This window comes from Meriones unguiculatus, chromosome 11, assembly GCF_030254825.1.
Source record: "Meriones unguiculatus strain TT.TT164.6M chromosome 11, Bangor_MerUng_6.1, whole genome shotgun sequence".
Lineage (NCBI taxonomy): Eukaryota > Metazoa > Chordata > Mammalia > Rodentia > Muridae > Meriones > Meriones unguiculatus.
Genome location: NC_083359.1, coordinates 98,779,314 through 98,795,654, shown reverse-complemented (window position 1 = coordinate 98,795,654; position 16,341 = coordinate 98,779,314). Strand labels below are relative to the sequence as shown.

At 41.8% G+C, this 16,341-nt stretch overlaps 1 protein-coding gene across 1 annotated transcript in view; it reads left to right on the top strand.

Annotated features, from left to right (window-relative positions):
* Smyd3 (SET and MYND domain containing 3) overlaps nucleotides 1-16,341 on the top strand; it is a 523,810-nt gene that overhangs the window by 72,978 nt on the left and 434,491 nt on the right. Inside the window, exon 2 of the mRNA XM_060364774.1 lies at nucleotides 13,186-13,249. Coding sequence (XP_060220757.1) covers nucleotides 13,186-13,249 — 64 coding nt within the window. The remainder of the gene's footprint in view (nucleotides 1-13,185; nucleotides 13,250-16,341) is intronic.

Genomic DNA, 16,341 nt, shown 5'->3' with positions numbered 1-16,341 from the left:
TGCTCTGGTGCAGCTGATGTTACTTTTCATTTTTTTTTTTTTTAAAAAAGAGTTCTCTAAACCATCATGTTTTTTCTTCTCATGCATCTAATCTTTTAAATATTATATAAATAAAGATGCTCATTGAAATGCATTGCTTCGGCGCAGCTCTTTGGATGCAGATCTCCTGGAAGAAAAGCCACTCAACATGTTTCTCTGAGTAATTTGGAGTGCAGGGTCAGGCTAGGCTCAGTTCTGGCTCTGCTTTACAGTGACTATTCTAGAGCCGGCAAGTGATTTATTTTTAAAACTTAATTAAAAAATCATTTCGATAAAATTTAGTCCATGTCCCTTACGTTCCAGTCATTTGCTTTGTATAATGTGCCGGGCTGTGCTGCTGATACCAATTTTAGAGCCCACTTGTCCCTTGAAACCTGTTCCGCTAGCTGTCATCCCCAATCTGCTGGATCACAGGAGGGCTCCATGTTTAACATTTGAGGGGCTGCCAGATGGTTTCTGTTTTCTAGCCTCCGCAGCCGTATGCGAACCTTCCAGTGCTCCTGATCCCCGCCATGTGAACACGACTCGTTGTCCTTATTGTTAATGTCTCTCCTCCCGTGTTTGAAAGAGTGCATTTTTGAGGTTCTTTGATTGATGTTTTCTGAATGGTTAATGATGCTGAATGTCTTCCACGTGTCTGTTGGCCTTTTGTATATATTCTTCTAGAGGATACATGCTAAATATATTTTCTCGCAGTGAACATTTTGTTGTTGCTTAGGTATCTTTAAGATGGTAATAAAACTCCTGCTTTCCTGGCGGAGTTGCTGTAAGGATTAAGTGGACTAGTGTCCCTGAGACGCTCAGAGTATTGGCTTGTGTAGTAAGGACCCCTTTCTCTGGGCTGTGTTATTGTAGCAGTTCCTTTCCAAGGTTAATGGTTCCTGCTGCTCCCAATGTCTTCAGTGAGAACTTGAAAACTAAACTAAATCTTCAGCCCCTGATTGTACCAATCCTGTCTTTGCTCCATATGTTCAACTGCTCGTTTGTTTCAAGGCCTTACTGAGCACCTGTTACGCATCATCTAACTGATAGAAGCTGAAATAGGAATTAACAAAATAAATGTCTGCCCCCAGCAGGACCAGGAAGGCAATTAGATATAAAGTGTTCTTTTATGCAGGCGCACAAAGCTGGGCTGAGAGAAGAGGTGGAGCGTTACACAGGGCTGTGGACACGCTGAATGAGAAGTAGGTGTGCGGTGGCCTCAGTGCGGTGGACAGGACGAGGGCCTTGTTGGGTGCTGGCAGGGGCTCTCCCTATGGTAGCGGAGACTAGAAGCTCTTGGCTCCTCCTGGTATCTCTGGAGGTCATCCAGGCAGCTCCATCCTCACTTTTGCCTCATAGAGAAGACTGAGCTTAGCCACGAGGCCCAGTATTCTGAAGCAGCCCTGGATGAACGAAGTGACCCAGAGAGGCGCCGCCCAGCCAGGCTGCCACCCTATGACAGTGTTGTCAGCGGTCATGTCCGTCTGGAGAATCATCTTCATTGTCAACAGAAAACCACCATCTCCAACAAGAGGTGGGAGCTGACTAAGGACTCTCAAGAGAAGTAGAGTCAGGAAACCTGTCTCTGCCAGGTTGTGGGATTCCAGGCATAGACACATGGTAAGTAATGCCTTCATTTTGAAGGAAGGTGACTGGCATACCCTTCTGAAGTTGTAGGTGGTGGGTGATGGCAAACTAATGCTGATTCTCAAGGAGCTTACTCAGAGGCATTTGGTACAAGCAGGAAAAGTAATCTCCATATCCACCCCGAACCCTGGCCTGGCTCCCTTTACTTTGAGATCCTTAATAACCTCGTGCTTTCCCACACGTGGATTAAAACATTATGTTCGTCAGTGCAAAATACGATACAGCAGAAGGAGCCAGAATTAAAAGCAAACAGAGTTTTCACACATCTCCATTCCTTATTCTATTTGGGTCCTCCACAGTGAAGAAACCCATTCATGAGTACGGAATCAACTGTTTATAGCTGTACACGCTGCAGCTTCCGGAAGCACCATTCCTGGATTTGTGTTTGTTTTGGGCCTTCTTATACATAGTTACTGCTGAAGATAAATATTAATAACTTCACTTCATATAAACACAAGTAGTTTCTAGAACGCTTGTGCCGAGAACTAAAAGTGTTCGTGGAGCTGGTTCTGCGACAGGCTGGTTTTATGTTTCTGGGAAGATATGGAAGTGTAGACTTACAGGCTTCTTCCTCCTCTTCTTCATTTTTTTTCCCCTCCTGTTTTTCAAGACAGGGTTTCTCTGTGTAGCTCTGACCAGGTTGGCCTTGAACTCAGACATCTGCCTGCCTCTGCTTCCCCAGCACTGGGATTAAAGGTGTGAGCTACCATCATCCAGCTCTACATAATCCCTTAATTTCTACCCTCTCCCACTTCCTGTTCCCTGGGGATGCCCTTTCACTTTTAGTAGACTCCAGAAGTATTTTTTGGCTTGAATGGGAAAGCACTTGAGGTCTCTGGGCTGGGCTAACAAATGGAAATGTCTCCTGAGTCACAGTGTGGATTTCAAGTCTGTATGTGACAACAGGGGCTTTCTTCATTTTGCTGCAGTTTAAGCTGATGAAGATGATTTCCATTGGTGTAAGAATTCACTTAGAGCAGTGGTTCTCAACCTGTGGGTCTCGACTGCCTTGGGGGTCACATCAGGTACCCTTCGTATCAGATGCTTATATTATGATCCATAACTATAGCAAGATTACAGTCAGGAAGTAGAAATGAAGTAATTTTACGCTTGGAGGTCACCACAACATGAGGAACTGTATGAAAGGATCGCAGCATTAGGAAGGTTGAGAACCACCGGCTCGTGCTAACTCAGCCAGAGCGGGAGGGCATGGGAGAGGGACTGCAGAAGAGGAGAGGGAGGGCAGAGGAACTGACTCTTGCCAGAGAAGGAACAGACTTGACTTTAGGAGATTCTTTGCTGTCGCTGGGACTCTCGTGAAGTGGGCTGTGTGTGGGTGAGAGACGAGTGTGATGACGGGGAGGTGTGGAAGTTGTGCCTCAAGAGCTGTGCAGCGTGTGTGGCCCTTCTAGGACTGACCTGACCTGAGCTCATGGAACCGTTCACCTCATGCCTTTTTTTTTTTTTTTTTTTTTTTAATTTTCCTTTGAGGACCTAGAGATTCGTTTGATGGTCCTGTTATATTTAGCTGATAGGAGGGGTTGGGGTTGTTCCTCCATGGCAGCCGTTTTCTCACTGACTGGGGATGAGGGGTGTGAGGATGGAGGTCATTTTTCTGTAGCAAGCCATATGCTCTGGATTTAGATTTTCATTGGGCTAAACTGTCCAAATCATTTATCCATTCACTCACTATTTCTAGGTCAGTACCAATTGCTTGGCTGGATACCAGGTATGGAGAAAATAAAAAGAAGGGAATGCAGGGGCTTTGACAAAGAGTGAAATCCGGAAGACGAACCACCTAGTCAGAGAACAGTTCATTGTGACTTACTTTAGTTTACACTGTAAGTTTAAATATTCAGGGACGCCAGACTTTATGGCAGCTGTCTTTTGGGAGAGACAGATGCACTTTCAAAAATTCACTGTAAAACACATTTTAAAAGCATCTTCTATTTTTACTTGTCATTTTGATTTCAGAATTGCTCCATTGAGGGAAAAAAATGTGGCTGCAAAAAAAAAAATCAGTTTAAAGTTTGTAGAAAAAGTAACAAGTTATTGAGAAAATAGCAAATGAAATTCAGTAGAAGGGCCAGAGAGGTGGCTGAGCAGGTAGACGTGTCTGCCGTGCTCATCTGATGACCCGAGTTGGAGTCCCGGCACCTTCTGCTGCCCAGGGTATAACTACAAGTTCCACGGTGATCTGAGTGGGCGAGCACAAGGAAGCGAGACAACAATGGGAAGGATGTGACATTCAAAAGAATATCTTTAAGAGCCAATTAAAGTTTGCCATTTAAAACATCACATGATTTCGAGAAAGCATTCAAATAATGACATTTTAAAAATTGTGTCTCTAATTTTCTCTTGGGGAAAATAGATATTTTAATTTACTGCTATTGGGATTCTCTTAGTTTCGTCAAGGCTGATCAGTTGCAAATTTCCATCTCCTGAGACTATTATAAATGAACAATAAACTGGGAGATTGCTTTGTGGCGAAATGGGTGAGGTTACCTGAAAAAACTTGATTATTTCTCTGTATTGAAAGATGTTTTTTAGCAGCCTAATATGTAGGAAGAAGAGAAAGTTGATGTGTTAAAATTTTTTTTTAGCCTCTTCAGTATCATCTAGGTAGAAAATAATAAAAGAAAAAATTTTGCTTCTCTGTTGTCTTTGCGAGTGATTGGTATTGATTTGTCAGTCTGACAGGATTGAGGAACACCGAGGATACAAACCAGTGGGCGTGTCCGCAAGGGAATGTCTAGATTAGTTTAATTGGGGTGTGGAGACATACCCTGATTGTGAGTGACACCGTTCTGTTGGCCGGACGCCAGGATGGAATAAAAAGGAGGAAGGGAGCTGAGTACGCAGTCATCTCTGCTTGCTGGGCATGGACAGTGTGGTCCTCTGCTTTCTGCTCACCACTGTGGCTTCCTGCCTCTCTGGATCATACCTCTGGGACGTGAACCAAAATAAACCTTCCTTCATTACGTTGCTTTCGTCAAGTATTTTCCCCAGCAATGCATGAAGTGACAAATGCATGGAGTCTTTTCTTTGAGATAAATGTATATAAAAGTTAAAAAAACAGTCTTTTTTATAGGGGTGTCAGCCTCCCCAGGTGCTTGATACTTACACAGACTGTGACTTCAGAGCATTTCATGTTCTAGATTATCTGATAAAGTGTGGCCAACCGGTTCTGTTGCTTACTCTTATTTTAGTTCACTGAGGTCAAATCGCCCGCTGCCAGATCACAGTCCAATCCCCGGTTAATGTGGCTGTAGTGTCAACGATTTATCTATTTACTTGTAGGTTTCTATCGAGGAAAAGTGTTATCGTCTTGGAGAAATTAATTTGTAATGCATATATACACAGCAAAGATGATACTCCATGAGAAAATTCAGAGAAAGTGTACCAGCGGTGTGAACACATAGCTCACGTGGAGGAAGTCACGATGGCATGTGACAATGTTCTGATCCCACTAGTCACTAGAGGGACCCAGCTCCACAATAAGCAGAGTCTTACACCCTCTGCCCGGCAGCGAGCCCACTGGGAAGATAGGGATTCAGGACAAGTCTTCATGCTGCCACGGGAGCCTAAATACCTGCAACCACTTTGAAGAGCCCTTTGTTAATGTACAAAATTGTTCGTGTGCGTGTATGCGTGCATGCGTGTGTGTGTGTGTGTGTGTGTGTGTGTGTGTTCTTACAACTCGGTGATTTTACTTCCAGCAATACACAGGGGTCAGGGAGCTAGGGGCAGGGGGACAGGACTCTGAGGTCCTTCCAGGGATCGCCTGGAAATGATTTTTATGGTAATAGTTTGATGTTTTTGTCTTTTCCACTCTCATTTTTCTCGAGTATGCAGTGGAATTTTCCAGAAGCTCTACTGGAGCAGATTAAATGTAGGAGAGTGAATGAGTATGCATTTGCCCCTGTTAAGCCAGAAAGGGAAGAGGCCAGAATTAAAAATGCCACTTACCCTCTCCACCAACTTATTTGTCTTTGGGAAAAACAGTTGTGTTTTTCATGAAAACAGGTATGTTAACTTTAAGGGGTGTTATTATTTAAAATAGATTAAGAAATATTTTAAAAACTTATTAATTTTAATCATTGAACTATCAACAGATATAATTAACATAAGTAAAGCATCCGTGAGTTCCTTTTGTTAGTCTTAATTCTGGATGGAGACCATGATGTTTTGGAAACCACCGTATTATGTGTGCAGGGCAAGGTTCACTATAGATTAGTTTATAATGGTAAGAGGGGTTGTAATCAGCCTGGTGACCACTGTGTAGATACAGAACCAACTCAGTCACTGTGGAAGGTAAAAGAAGTTGTGATTTAAATTAACACTAAAAGAATGTGTGTGTGTGTATGTGCATTTGTATCTGAACCATATAGTATATATTTATGAGGCAGTATTTACTCAAGGATCAGATGGAATGCATCTTTTAATAATATAATTGTGTTTATAAATATATAACTAAATATTTATATGTTAACAATTAGGTTTTAGTCTCTTCATAGTATTTATTTTTTATTTTTTATTTTTATTTTGAGACAAGGTCTCACTGTGTAGTCCTGGCTGACCCAGAACTTGCTTTGTAGACTCTTCATTTGCTCCTCAGCTTGTTGTGGAGATTCTCTCCGGTTTAAAAGTGTGTGTTTTTGTGACTGGTTTGACCTTAGTTTTGAAAGACAGAAACCAAAGGGATGAGATGGTAAGACAAACTGTCGTGTTTGGGAAGAACACTAATGGGTGAGGGGCTTAGCCTCATCTTAGAGCCTTGGCCTAGGTTGTGTCTGGTCCCCGGTTCTCACCTGTGAAGAGGAAAAAAGTAAGAGTACTTTAAGTATTTATTTTGTAAGTATTGGTGTTTTAGAATTTGAAACATTGTTGGTGTGTTATTTAGAGGGCATTGGAATTTCTGCTGTGGCACTTCTAGTGTTTAGGCCGTGTGGTGTCAATTATTAGCAATGCTTATAAACTTCCATAGTGTTTCATCTGAGTCTTTGGGCAGAGCCAGAAGTGTTTTTATCATTTTAGATTTTAAGATTTAGGGAGAATCAGGATATATGAGTTGTATAAGGATATCTAAGTTGTATTTTTAGAGTTGACTGAAAAGGGATCACTGAAAAAAAAATCTTTGTTTTGGCATTTTGGCTCCAGGTTTTGTGTGTGTGTATTTCTTTGCTTGTCTTGCCAGAAAGGAAAAGTCTTAACATACTTGAGTACAGAGTGTCACCAGTATCCATTGCTAGCTATCAAAGTGACCTACAACTTGTAAAACCTTGTAGCAGATGATTGTTCATGTAATGGGGAAAGTTTAAATCTGTGCTCTCGAGAAAATGTTAATTTGCTCCTCAGCTTGTTACAGATGCCTTGCACAAGGCAAATGCAAGGTACAAGTCTTAATTGCCTCTTAATATCATTGGAGATTTAATAGTCTCCCCTGCCTTTAACTTCCATAAAGGAAATATGCATAAAACATTTTTACTGCCTACAAGTTAGATTTTGATCAGCTTCTTACGTCAGCCAGCAGGGTTGAAGTGAAGGTGACGGGGGTGGGGCGTGGAGGGAGGTTTGGGAGTGGAGGGTGTGTGTGGCAGTGGTGGGGGGTGGGGGGTGCTGGGAGGAGTGGGGAGGGGTCCGCTGGGCAGTGAGTGAGGCACAGGCTGCAAGGCAGCATTTAGAGCATTGAAAGCTAGGGTCCCCTGCTGTTGGTCCATGAGAATTGGAAAGTAATACTTGTAAATCTCTGCTTGGTTGACTGAGTGGACATCACTAGACACACATAGATTTTCCAGTTTCAGTAACCGTGGGAGAGGCATGGAAAACCTTTCCCCCCTTCCTTTCTGATGTAGCAACTCTTTCTGCTTAGATGGATTTATCTTCTGTGGCACAGAGTTAGATGAAATTACAGAAGGTACTTTGAAAATACACAGCTGATTCGCTTTTTTTCCCTGGTTCTGTCTTCACTGTTTTAGATAATCTCTCATAGTCTGTCTGCATCGTAGTCTCGCATTCCCGCTTTACCTGGAAGGAAGTTGAGCTAGGAGAGTTTCCAAACCTTCACTGTCAGTAGTGGGTGGGTAGGTTTGGACTTCAGAATGTGAACTCAGACTGCTGAAGGACCTGGCTTCCCTTTCCTGAATCTGTCCCAACATCCATCCCCTCATGTCTAACAAGCCATCCGCTAGAACAAGGGTCCTGTGCAGCCCCATCATTTCTCAACATTTTCTTCTCACTGAAGCTCTCTTTCTGCAGATGTTGTGTATTCACAATCTTGGCTCTGATGGCCAGGGGCAGCCACACACTGCTCTCTCCACAGCCGTGTGCACAGCCTTTTACATGGCTTCACTGTGGTCTGTCATGAACCCCTGAGGTTTGTATACCTCAGTTAACACGTTCGCCATAGAGACAATGGCTTTAATTTAGGGATCTGAGGACAGCGGGGAGGGACCCCCCCCTCCCATAGCGCCTCCCTGACTAACATGACCCAGATATTTGCTGTGGCTTTGTTTAGGAGTTAGTAAGATTTAAATTGCTTGTTTTCCTTCCAGGAGGGTTTGGTGCCAGTGAATAGGAGATTCAATTTCCCTGAACTATTAGTCATTATGGTTCCTTATTTTTTGCTTTATATTCTAGAATTGTGAAATAAAGTGATAGGGAACACAAGAAAACAAGCCTAAATCAGCTCTATTTTCCTTTTCTCATGGAGTCATATTATTTTGACCACATCTGTTGCTTTGTATTAAAAATCATTTGTTAGTTATGGATGGTAGAGTGAATCTCTTTAATTTTGAAAAAGGCCTTTGGGCCAAAACCAGTATAATTACTATTTGGCAACAAAAAATGAAAGATCCCATCTCTAAATTGTTTTGAATATTCAAGCTAAAGGGAGATCTTATGTTTAGCATTTTCTAGCATCTTTCATTTAGTTGGAGTTACAGTAATTTCACTTCTCTGGAAGAATGGCATGATTTTAATTGAGATAATTTTTTTTCATAGTGTAGTATTTCCATGATGAAACAGGCAAGCACATGGCCACATGGCATTAGCATTTTTAATGAATCCTAATGCTTAGATTTCAAAGATAGAAGCATGGAAATTTTGTAAAAATATATTATTTCTATGGTTTCTTTATATAAAATTAATCTATGTGGACATTGTGTACCTAGTTCTGTTTGGCTTTCTCCATGTTAAAAAAAGGCATGTTTTTCTCCATGGGACTTTTTTTTTTTTTTTTTTTTGAGAGCTGCTCATCATAGCGTTGAGAATCCCTTGTGTGCATTTTCCCCAAAGCCTGTTTTATATCTCAATTGCTTGAGCAGTGTGTTCCTGGGAATTCAGCACAGAGAATCATCCTTCCAATTGGTTTTAAAATGTGTGGTGATAAGTCAAATTAGTACTTTTCTTCTGGCAATTTTAAGTAATAGAAGTTTTACCTAATTCTCTTGTTTCTCAGCTCAGATTTCTTTCCCAAGGTCAGCTGTGCCAGTCAACCACATACCGAATCTTGGGTTTTGAGATTTATTCAGTTTGCTGAAGGCCAGTGGGTGTTGGTCTTAAAGCGGAGGCAGGGAGTACTGCAAGGAGCCGTGCTCCACTGGGAGCTCTTTGTGAGTGTTCCAGACTGGGTTGCTCAGGTGTGGGTGAACCTCAGAAGGAAGGCTGCTGCTTCCTTGTGTGGTCATGGCCAGTGCCGGGGCCCAGAGGCTCAGTGGTGAGCCATGGTCTTCCATGACGGGTCAGACACACCCGGGGATTTCCAGATAAGCAGGAAGATCACTTTAAAAGGTCCCTATGTAATCAGTCTATTGTCGTATAGAAGAAGTTTGTTCTGTATAAGACACTTAAAATGTTAAGCCACAGATGGAGGGAATCTGGGAGATACCTTGATTTAAAGAAACAATAGCAACAACAACAACAAAAACTTTTTTATCTTTCTTTCTTTCTTTGTGTGTGTGTGTTTGTATGCCACATGTGTTTTGGTGCCGGTGGAGGCCAGAAGAAGGTGTACAGTCCCTTGGAGCTGGAGTTCCAGGCAGTTATGGGCACGAGTTCTGGAAAGTGACTACCATCTGAGATGACCGTACTTTCCCCTGTGCCTAACCTTTGTCATTTTCCAGCCTGAGTCGTATTTGTTGGTTGCGGAAGAGACAGAATCAGAGAAGGCAGCAACCGAGAGCCGATTCCCCTATGCGGTGCTGTGATTCTCTCACACTCCGCAGGGTACTGTTTGGAGTCTCTGTCAGGGTCGCCTGGAGCCTCACACTTCTGCTACTCTCGCTTGGGTTCCGCCAAGTCCAGGAAAAACTTCACGGTTTCGATAAAATCGGCCCTTTATTCATGCCCACTCAGCGTCTCTCCTTTTAGCACCAGGACTTGCCTAAAACAATCTTCCCTTCTCTGGAAGATTGCTAGTTATTTCTGGTTTTGATTTGATGTATGCATTTCTCATTGCTGCTTTCAAGAAGGGCAGGTTTGTTTTTCATTTGGAAATGTGCTCTAAAGAAAAGAGAGAGAGGAGGATGCTTTCTAAAAGGCCTGCAGGCCTTGATTCTGACTCTTCTTTTTTCTGCTGCTGCTCAAGAGTTTCTCGGCAGGGGTCCTTACACCCCCTCCCATCCCCCCCCACTAAGCTCACCCCAAGAGGAAAGTAGCGCACTGTGTGGTGATCAGTAGCTGGTCCACACAAGCGTTTACAGCTCTTGTCTTATATTCCGTTAACACTGAGGATTTCTACTGACCTGTTTGTAAAGATTGTGATCATCTAAATAAGCTTCATCGTGAGAAGCAAACAGCAGTTAGATTATTCCATTACTCTAGGTCATCCTGTTCAGTGAGCCACAGTGCTGTGCTAAGATGCTGGGGGCTGCGGAAGTGAGCAGGTGCTGAGCTGGCCACTGTTCATCACCGGCCTTCTGAGGTATCTCAGTCACAATCACTATTTCTTAGAGGTGAGCACAAACGCTTTGTGTGGTTGGGGAGCTTTCTTTCCAGGTGGCAGAAATAACCTCTGAATGAGACAGACAAAGAAAAGAAAGTCCAAGAGGCCCAGCCTGAGCAGGGGTCAGGGGCGCAGGCGGCCAGGGGCCTGCTTATCCCGACGACTGCCCACGCTCTACATGGTTACCTTTTGGCCGACTGGGGTTACTTTTGCTTATGGTCTGTTGGAAGGCCAGCTTTTTACTCTTATTTCCTCCTGTAATGCTATTCACTGAAGTCAGGCCCCAGAGCCATTGGCGGTTCCTACTGTTGACTGCCATTACTTACTCTCACAGGTACTTTTGAAGAGAGGCTGGTGGGTGCTTGAAAAAGACGTGTGACGACAGAGCCGTATAGCGGATGTGAACAAATCGTTGAGTTACTTTCTTTTTGTTTGCTTGATCAGTGTATTTCCACAAGACCATTGGTATTTTATTTTTAATTAATTAATTAATTTATTGGTATTTTTGAGGCAGGGTTTCTCTGTGTAACAGCCCTGGGTGTCTTGGATTTCACTTGGTAGGCCTTGAACTCAGAGATTCACCACTGGGATTAAAGGCGTGCCACCACGCCTAGCTTGACAGTCTATATTTTATTGGTAATAGCCACCTCTTGCGTGGTAGTTGAATGCCCGTATTCCAGATGCTGTTTTTGCATATATTAACTTAATTGTATATTTGTCATTTTTTTCTTAAAGATCTGTTATTCGTACTGTGTATATTTTGAGATGCAATAGATTTATTGCTGGATATGTAACAGCTGGTGAAGTGAGGTCTTTTATCATTACCCTTTGACCTCCTTTATTTCTTTGATTCCTTTAAGCTTTTCCTGACATTGCCGTGATTACACCAACTTTCTCATAGTTTGCCTGATGTGTCCATCTCATCCCACCTTGAGTGTCTTTTTTTAAAATATATTTATTTTCATGCACATATTTACCTACAAAATTTACAGAAAATGAAACAATGCAGAGCATATAGATTGCCCTCTCAGAGAGTTCTCGGAAGCAGAGGGTTTTATTGCTGTAGTTCAGAAATGCAGCTTTACACACAGGAAAGTCAAGATCAACACACGTAAGTTAAATGGCAGCTCTGTTAAACGTTTTTGTCCTGTTATTCAAATTTAGTTTAATGTTAGATGGAATTTAAAATATTCCTCGTGAAATACACAAGCAACCAGTTGACTAGGAGTGAGCATAGGAAAAAATCATAGAGAGGAGAGGATGTGCAGAGGATAGATCGAGAGACATACAGAGAATAGAAAGGAAGGACATTTGGCTTGAAGGGTTTTTAAGACCATGTGGAGAAGGAGAAGGGACTTTTTCCTTCTGGGATGCTGGCTGAGTAGGAAGGTGGGCTGGCTGGGTGCTTTCTCTGCCTCTCTGAGCTAGCAGGCTTTCCTCCCAGCATCCGGTCCCTGAATCTTTATGGGTAGAACTGAACGTTTCGGATTCCCTGCCACTGCCTCTGCTGGAATCTCAGGCACGTGCCACCACACCTGGGTAGCATCTACTTTTGAGCTCTTGAAAATGTACTAAGGATTTCTAAAGTGGACACAGTAACTCTGCTTGTCTTGTAGGAAAGACTTTCTCTGTTGGCATGAATTAGAGGAACAGAACATGACACCTGCCCGGCACAGTAGCAAATAGTCACAATTCTGTTTTCCCATGGACTTTGTTGTACTCTGACAGGTAGTGCTTTGGCCTGATTTGACTCCGTCCACCAATCCACTGTCTTCTCTGTTGGTCACCGTTAATGCTGCCAGACTTAATGTTATAATTTTAGAATTCAGCCTCATAAATGCCTGATTTGTTTTTGCTCAGATGACTTGGCAAAAACACAACTTTGATATCTTTTAGTCCTAATCCTGCCTGTCTAAAGTAGAATTTAATGAGTTTCTAAGTTATTTCTTAGCTGGATCTCTTGAGGCTCTGCTTTACAGTAGAGATGTTTGTCATCAAACTGAGAGCAAATAGCTGTAATTTAATGGTATATACCACAACCTAACCAAAGAACACTCCTTATGCAGCTGCTTCAGGTGGAGGGGAAAGAGGATGTTCAGCCATTTGCAAATCACCTCCTTGCCGTGTGTGTGTGTGTGTGTGTGTGTGTGTGTGTGTGTATTCAGCATGCACTTTTACCTGTGATGGTGTGTAGAAGCCAGAGGTTACCTTTGTATGTCTTCCTTTGTTGCTCTCCACCATGTTTGAGACAGTGTCTCGAACTGGATCTCACTGTTTTGGCTAGGCTGACTGTGCCCAGTGTGCACTGGGATCCACCTGCTTATGCTTTTGCCAGCACTGGGGATCTATGTGCACACCACCACACCCAGCTTTCATATGAGTGCTGAGATTCCAAACTCAGGTCCTCATGCTTGAGCAGCAAGCATCATCTAGCTCCTAAGAAATCTGAGTCTTAAAGGATCTTTTGTGAGGAGTGGGCAGAACTGTTAGCATTAACGTGTTGACTTGTGGTTTATTTTTTTCAGTCAGATATGTTTCTCACTTATTTTCTAACACGGAATTGTCTTTAACAGGAAGGAAAAGCTGATGCGGTGTTCTCAATGCCGAATTGCCAAATACTGCAGTGCCAAGTGCCAGGTAAGACTTTTGAGCTGCTCAGTGAAAATTTCAAACCCTCCACCAGTGCTTTTGTTCTCAGTTACACTGTGGTATAGATTACTCCCGTGCATTTGTTTTAAGTTACACTGTGGTATAGATTATTCCCTTCATCTTTTTAAAAAACAAAACATGATTTTCTTTTTTTGCTTGTAATTTTTTCTTTCAGTTTTAAATTTAATATTTGTTCAGTTTGAGTGGACTGTGTCAAGGAAGGAGGGAGAGAGGGAAGGGAAGGAAAGAGGGAGTGAAAGAGAGAGGGAAAGGCAGAAAGAGATGAGAGACAGACATAGTTACACCTGTCCTGCTAGAGTAATAATCAAAGCCAGATACTCAGTGACCATTTCTACTCCAACACACCACTTAGCTATGAATTCAATGGATTATTTGACTGATGACATCAGTACCTTCATGATTCAGTCACCTACAGAACCACTGGCCTGGGATCGAGCCCTTACGTTAATAACCACATGGTTGAGGTACATTTCAGTTTCAAACCATCCCATCATTGTTAAGGTTTTTGTGCTGATATATTTGAAGACCTGTATATGTTTTGGCACAGATTTTTTTTTTATGCTTTGATAGTCTTCATTTGTAGAGACTATTTTGTATCACCCAATTATACATATATGTATATGTAAATGTGTGTGTGTGTATATATATGTGTATATATATATATATTCATGATCATAATCTCCTCATTAAAGAATGTTTGCATTTTCCTCCAAATTTGGTATTGTTAATAATATAACCTGGGGCTGGAGAGATGGCTCAGTGGTTAAGAGCACTGGCTGCTCTTCCAGCAGACCCGAGTTCAATTCCCAGCACCGACATGGCAGCTACTGTCTATAACTCCAGTTCCAGAGCATCAAACACCTTCCCACAGACATACATGCAAGCAAAACACCAACATACATAAAATATAAAAACAATTAAAAGGCATATACCCAACATTATTTTTATATAGTTCTAAATTTCCTGGTAAATTTCTAATCTTTTTTTTTTTTTTTTTTTTTTTTTTTTTTAGTGAAAGCATATATGCGTTTTGAATTTTAAATTGCCTTCCTAAAGATTAATTAATTTGTAATGACTATGGTTGTTAATATCTTTGGAATTCTTTTAAGGATTTATAATTAGCATTCAGCATGACCTTTTCTTCAAATCTTTTGATTAATCACTTAATAAGAGTTGTAATTATGCTCTAATAAATTATATCATTTAAAAAGTTTCAGTTAGCTTTTTTGTCTGTGTTGTCCCACACTCATTATTCTTCGGGGATGTATGTGTGCTCGCCTGTGTGTTTATGTGCACAGACACTTATGCGGTGCTTCCCTTCGTTTCAATCTAGACCCTTTTCTCAGGGGGTTTCCTGCTCAGTGTTTCTGAAGAAATTAGTTTCTTCAGAATGCAAATACACTGATCTTAATAGAGAAAACTCCATGGACAAAAACATCAGAGGATCCAAGTTCCATTTGTTACCTCTGCCACTCTCTAGTTAAATTATTTCATAGGAAATGGAAGGTCAGGCCTCAGTTTCTGAATCTGCGCTGTGAGAGCTAGTGTTTGACAGGCATCTGCTGTGTGCTAGGCACTGTTTTATTCCATTTAACTTCATAAGAATCCTGTGAAAATTAGCCACGGTTGTTTGCTCATTTTACCAGTAAGGAAACGGCACAGAACCGTAAGTAAATTGCTACGATATCTCATAATTGATGCACTCTGGATTTTTTTGCAATAAATGGAAATATTAATAGCATGTGTCCAGATTTTATACTTACTTGGAAATATTAATAGCATGTGTCCAGATTTTATACTTACTTTCTAAATGTAAATTTTACTCTTCCTGTAATATTCTGATTACAACTGCTTTTCAATTATCGATTGAATTTGTTCTTTTCTTCTTGGCTACTTATTTTCACTCTGACACTTGGTATATGTCCAGAAAGATTTTTATTCCCTAGATCCCTCCGCCTATTTTATGTTGTTTTCAAAAGACAGAAAAGGAAACATTTTAAAATAGAAATCAAGAGCTGAGGAGATGGTTCAGTGAAGAGTGACCTGGGCAAGCATGAGGACCTGGGTTCAGATTGTCAGCTATGGCAGTATGCGTTTGTCGCCTGAAACTTTGTGGGAATGGCGACAGGCTTGGGAGTGCAGACAGGCAGATCTACCGTGCTCACTGGCCGGCCAGCCTAGCCGGAATCCATCAACGTTAGGCTCAGGGAGGGGCTGTGTCTCCAAAATACAGGTAGAGTGCAGTCACGGAAAGGCATTCTGTTTCAACGTTGGGTCTCTACCCATAGGTACATAGACATTCATGCATATCATCACACCCAGGCACATACCATACATGGGAACAGTATCACAGAGGGGAGGGGGAGGAGAGAAAACAGATGCCTTTCCGCACAAGATAAAACATGGGAAATCTATTTTATAATGATGTTTCAGCCCACCCTACCCCCAGTGAAATGGGGTTCCACGTGTTCCCAAATGTCTGGCCAGGTGGAGTGTGTATAGAAATGATGAATTAACATGCTGTTTGACCCACATCTTTTGGAAACTTCATTTCTAATCTCGATGGCCTAAACCTTTATTTTTCTTTCCCTCCATTTTTACAAATACATTTTCTCTGAGGCTACTTCCTCCAGTTGTAATAATACATAGAGAGAAGAAAAAGCCATTATCTGATTAGAACAAGGAGAGGGAGTTTGGCAAGTGGGGATGCCAGTTTGATTCATTGTAGTGTATATATTTTATTACACATATTAGTTATTCACTGTAGCATCAATAACAATGTCATTGCTAGATATAACGTCCAAGGTAATGGAAAATAGCCAGTAAGATGATATATGTGATGCCAGCTAGAGTATATGTTTATGTGGGTATGTGTGTGGGTGTAGAGGTGGGAGTCAAACACTGGCCAGAACATATGCATTTAAACTGTTCTAGTTATCTGCACCTTGAGGTACAGAGCTAAATGCTGTAATTATTGTGGATACCCACAAAGATGCACAGAATTAAACTGACAAACTGAACTATGAGAGCGATGAACAGTAATGAACAGAAAGTAAAAG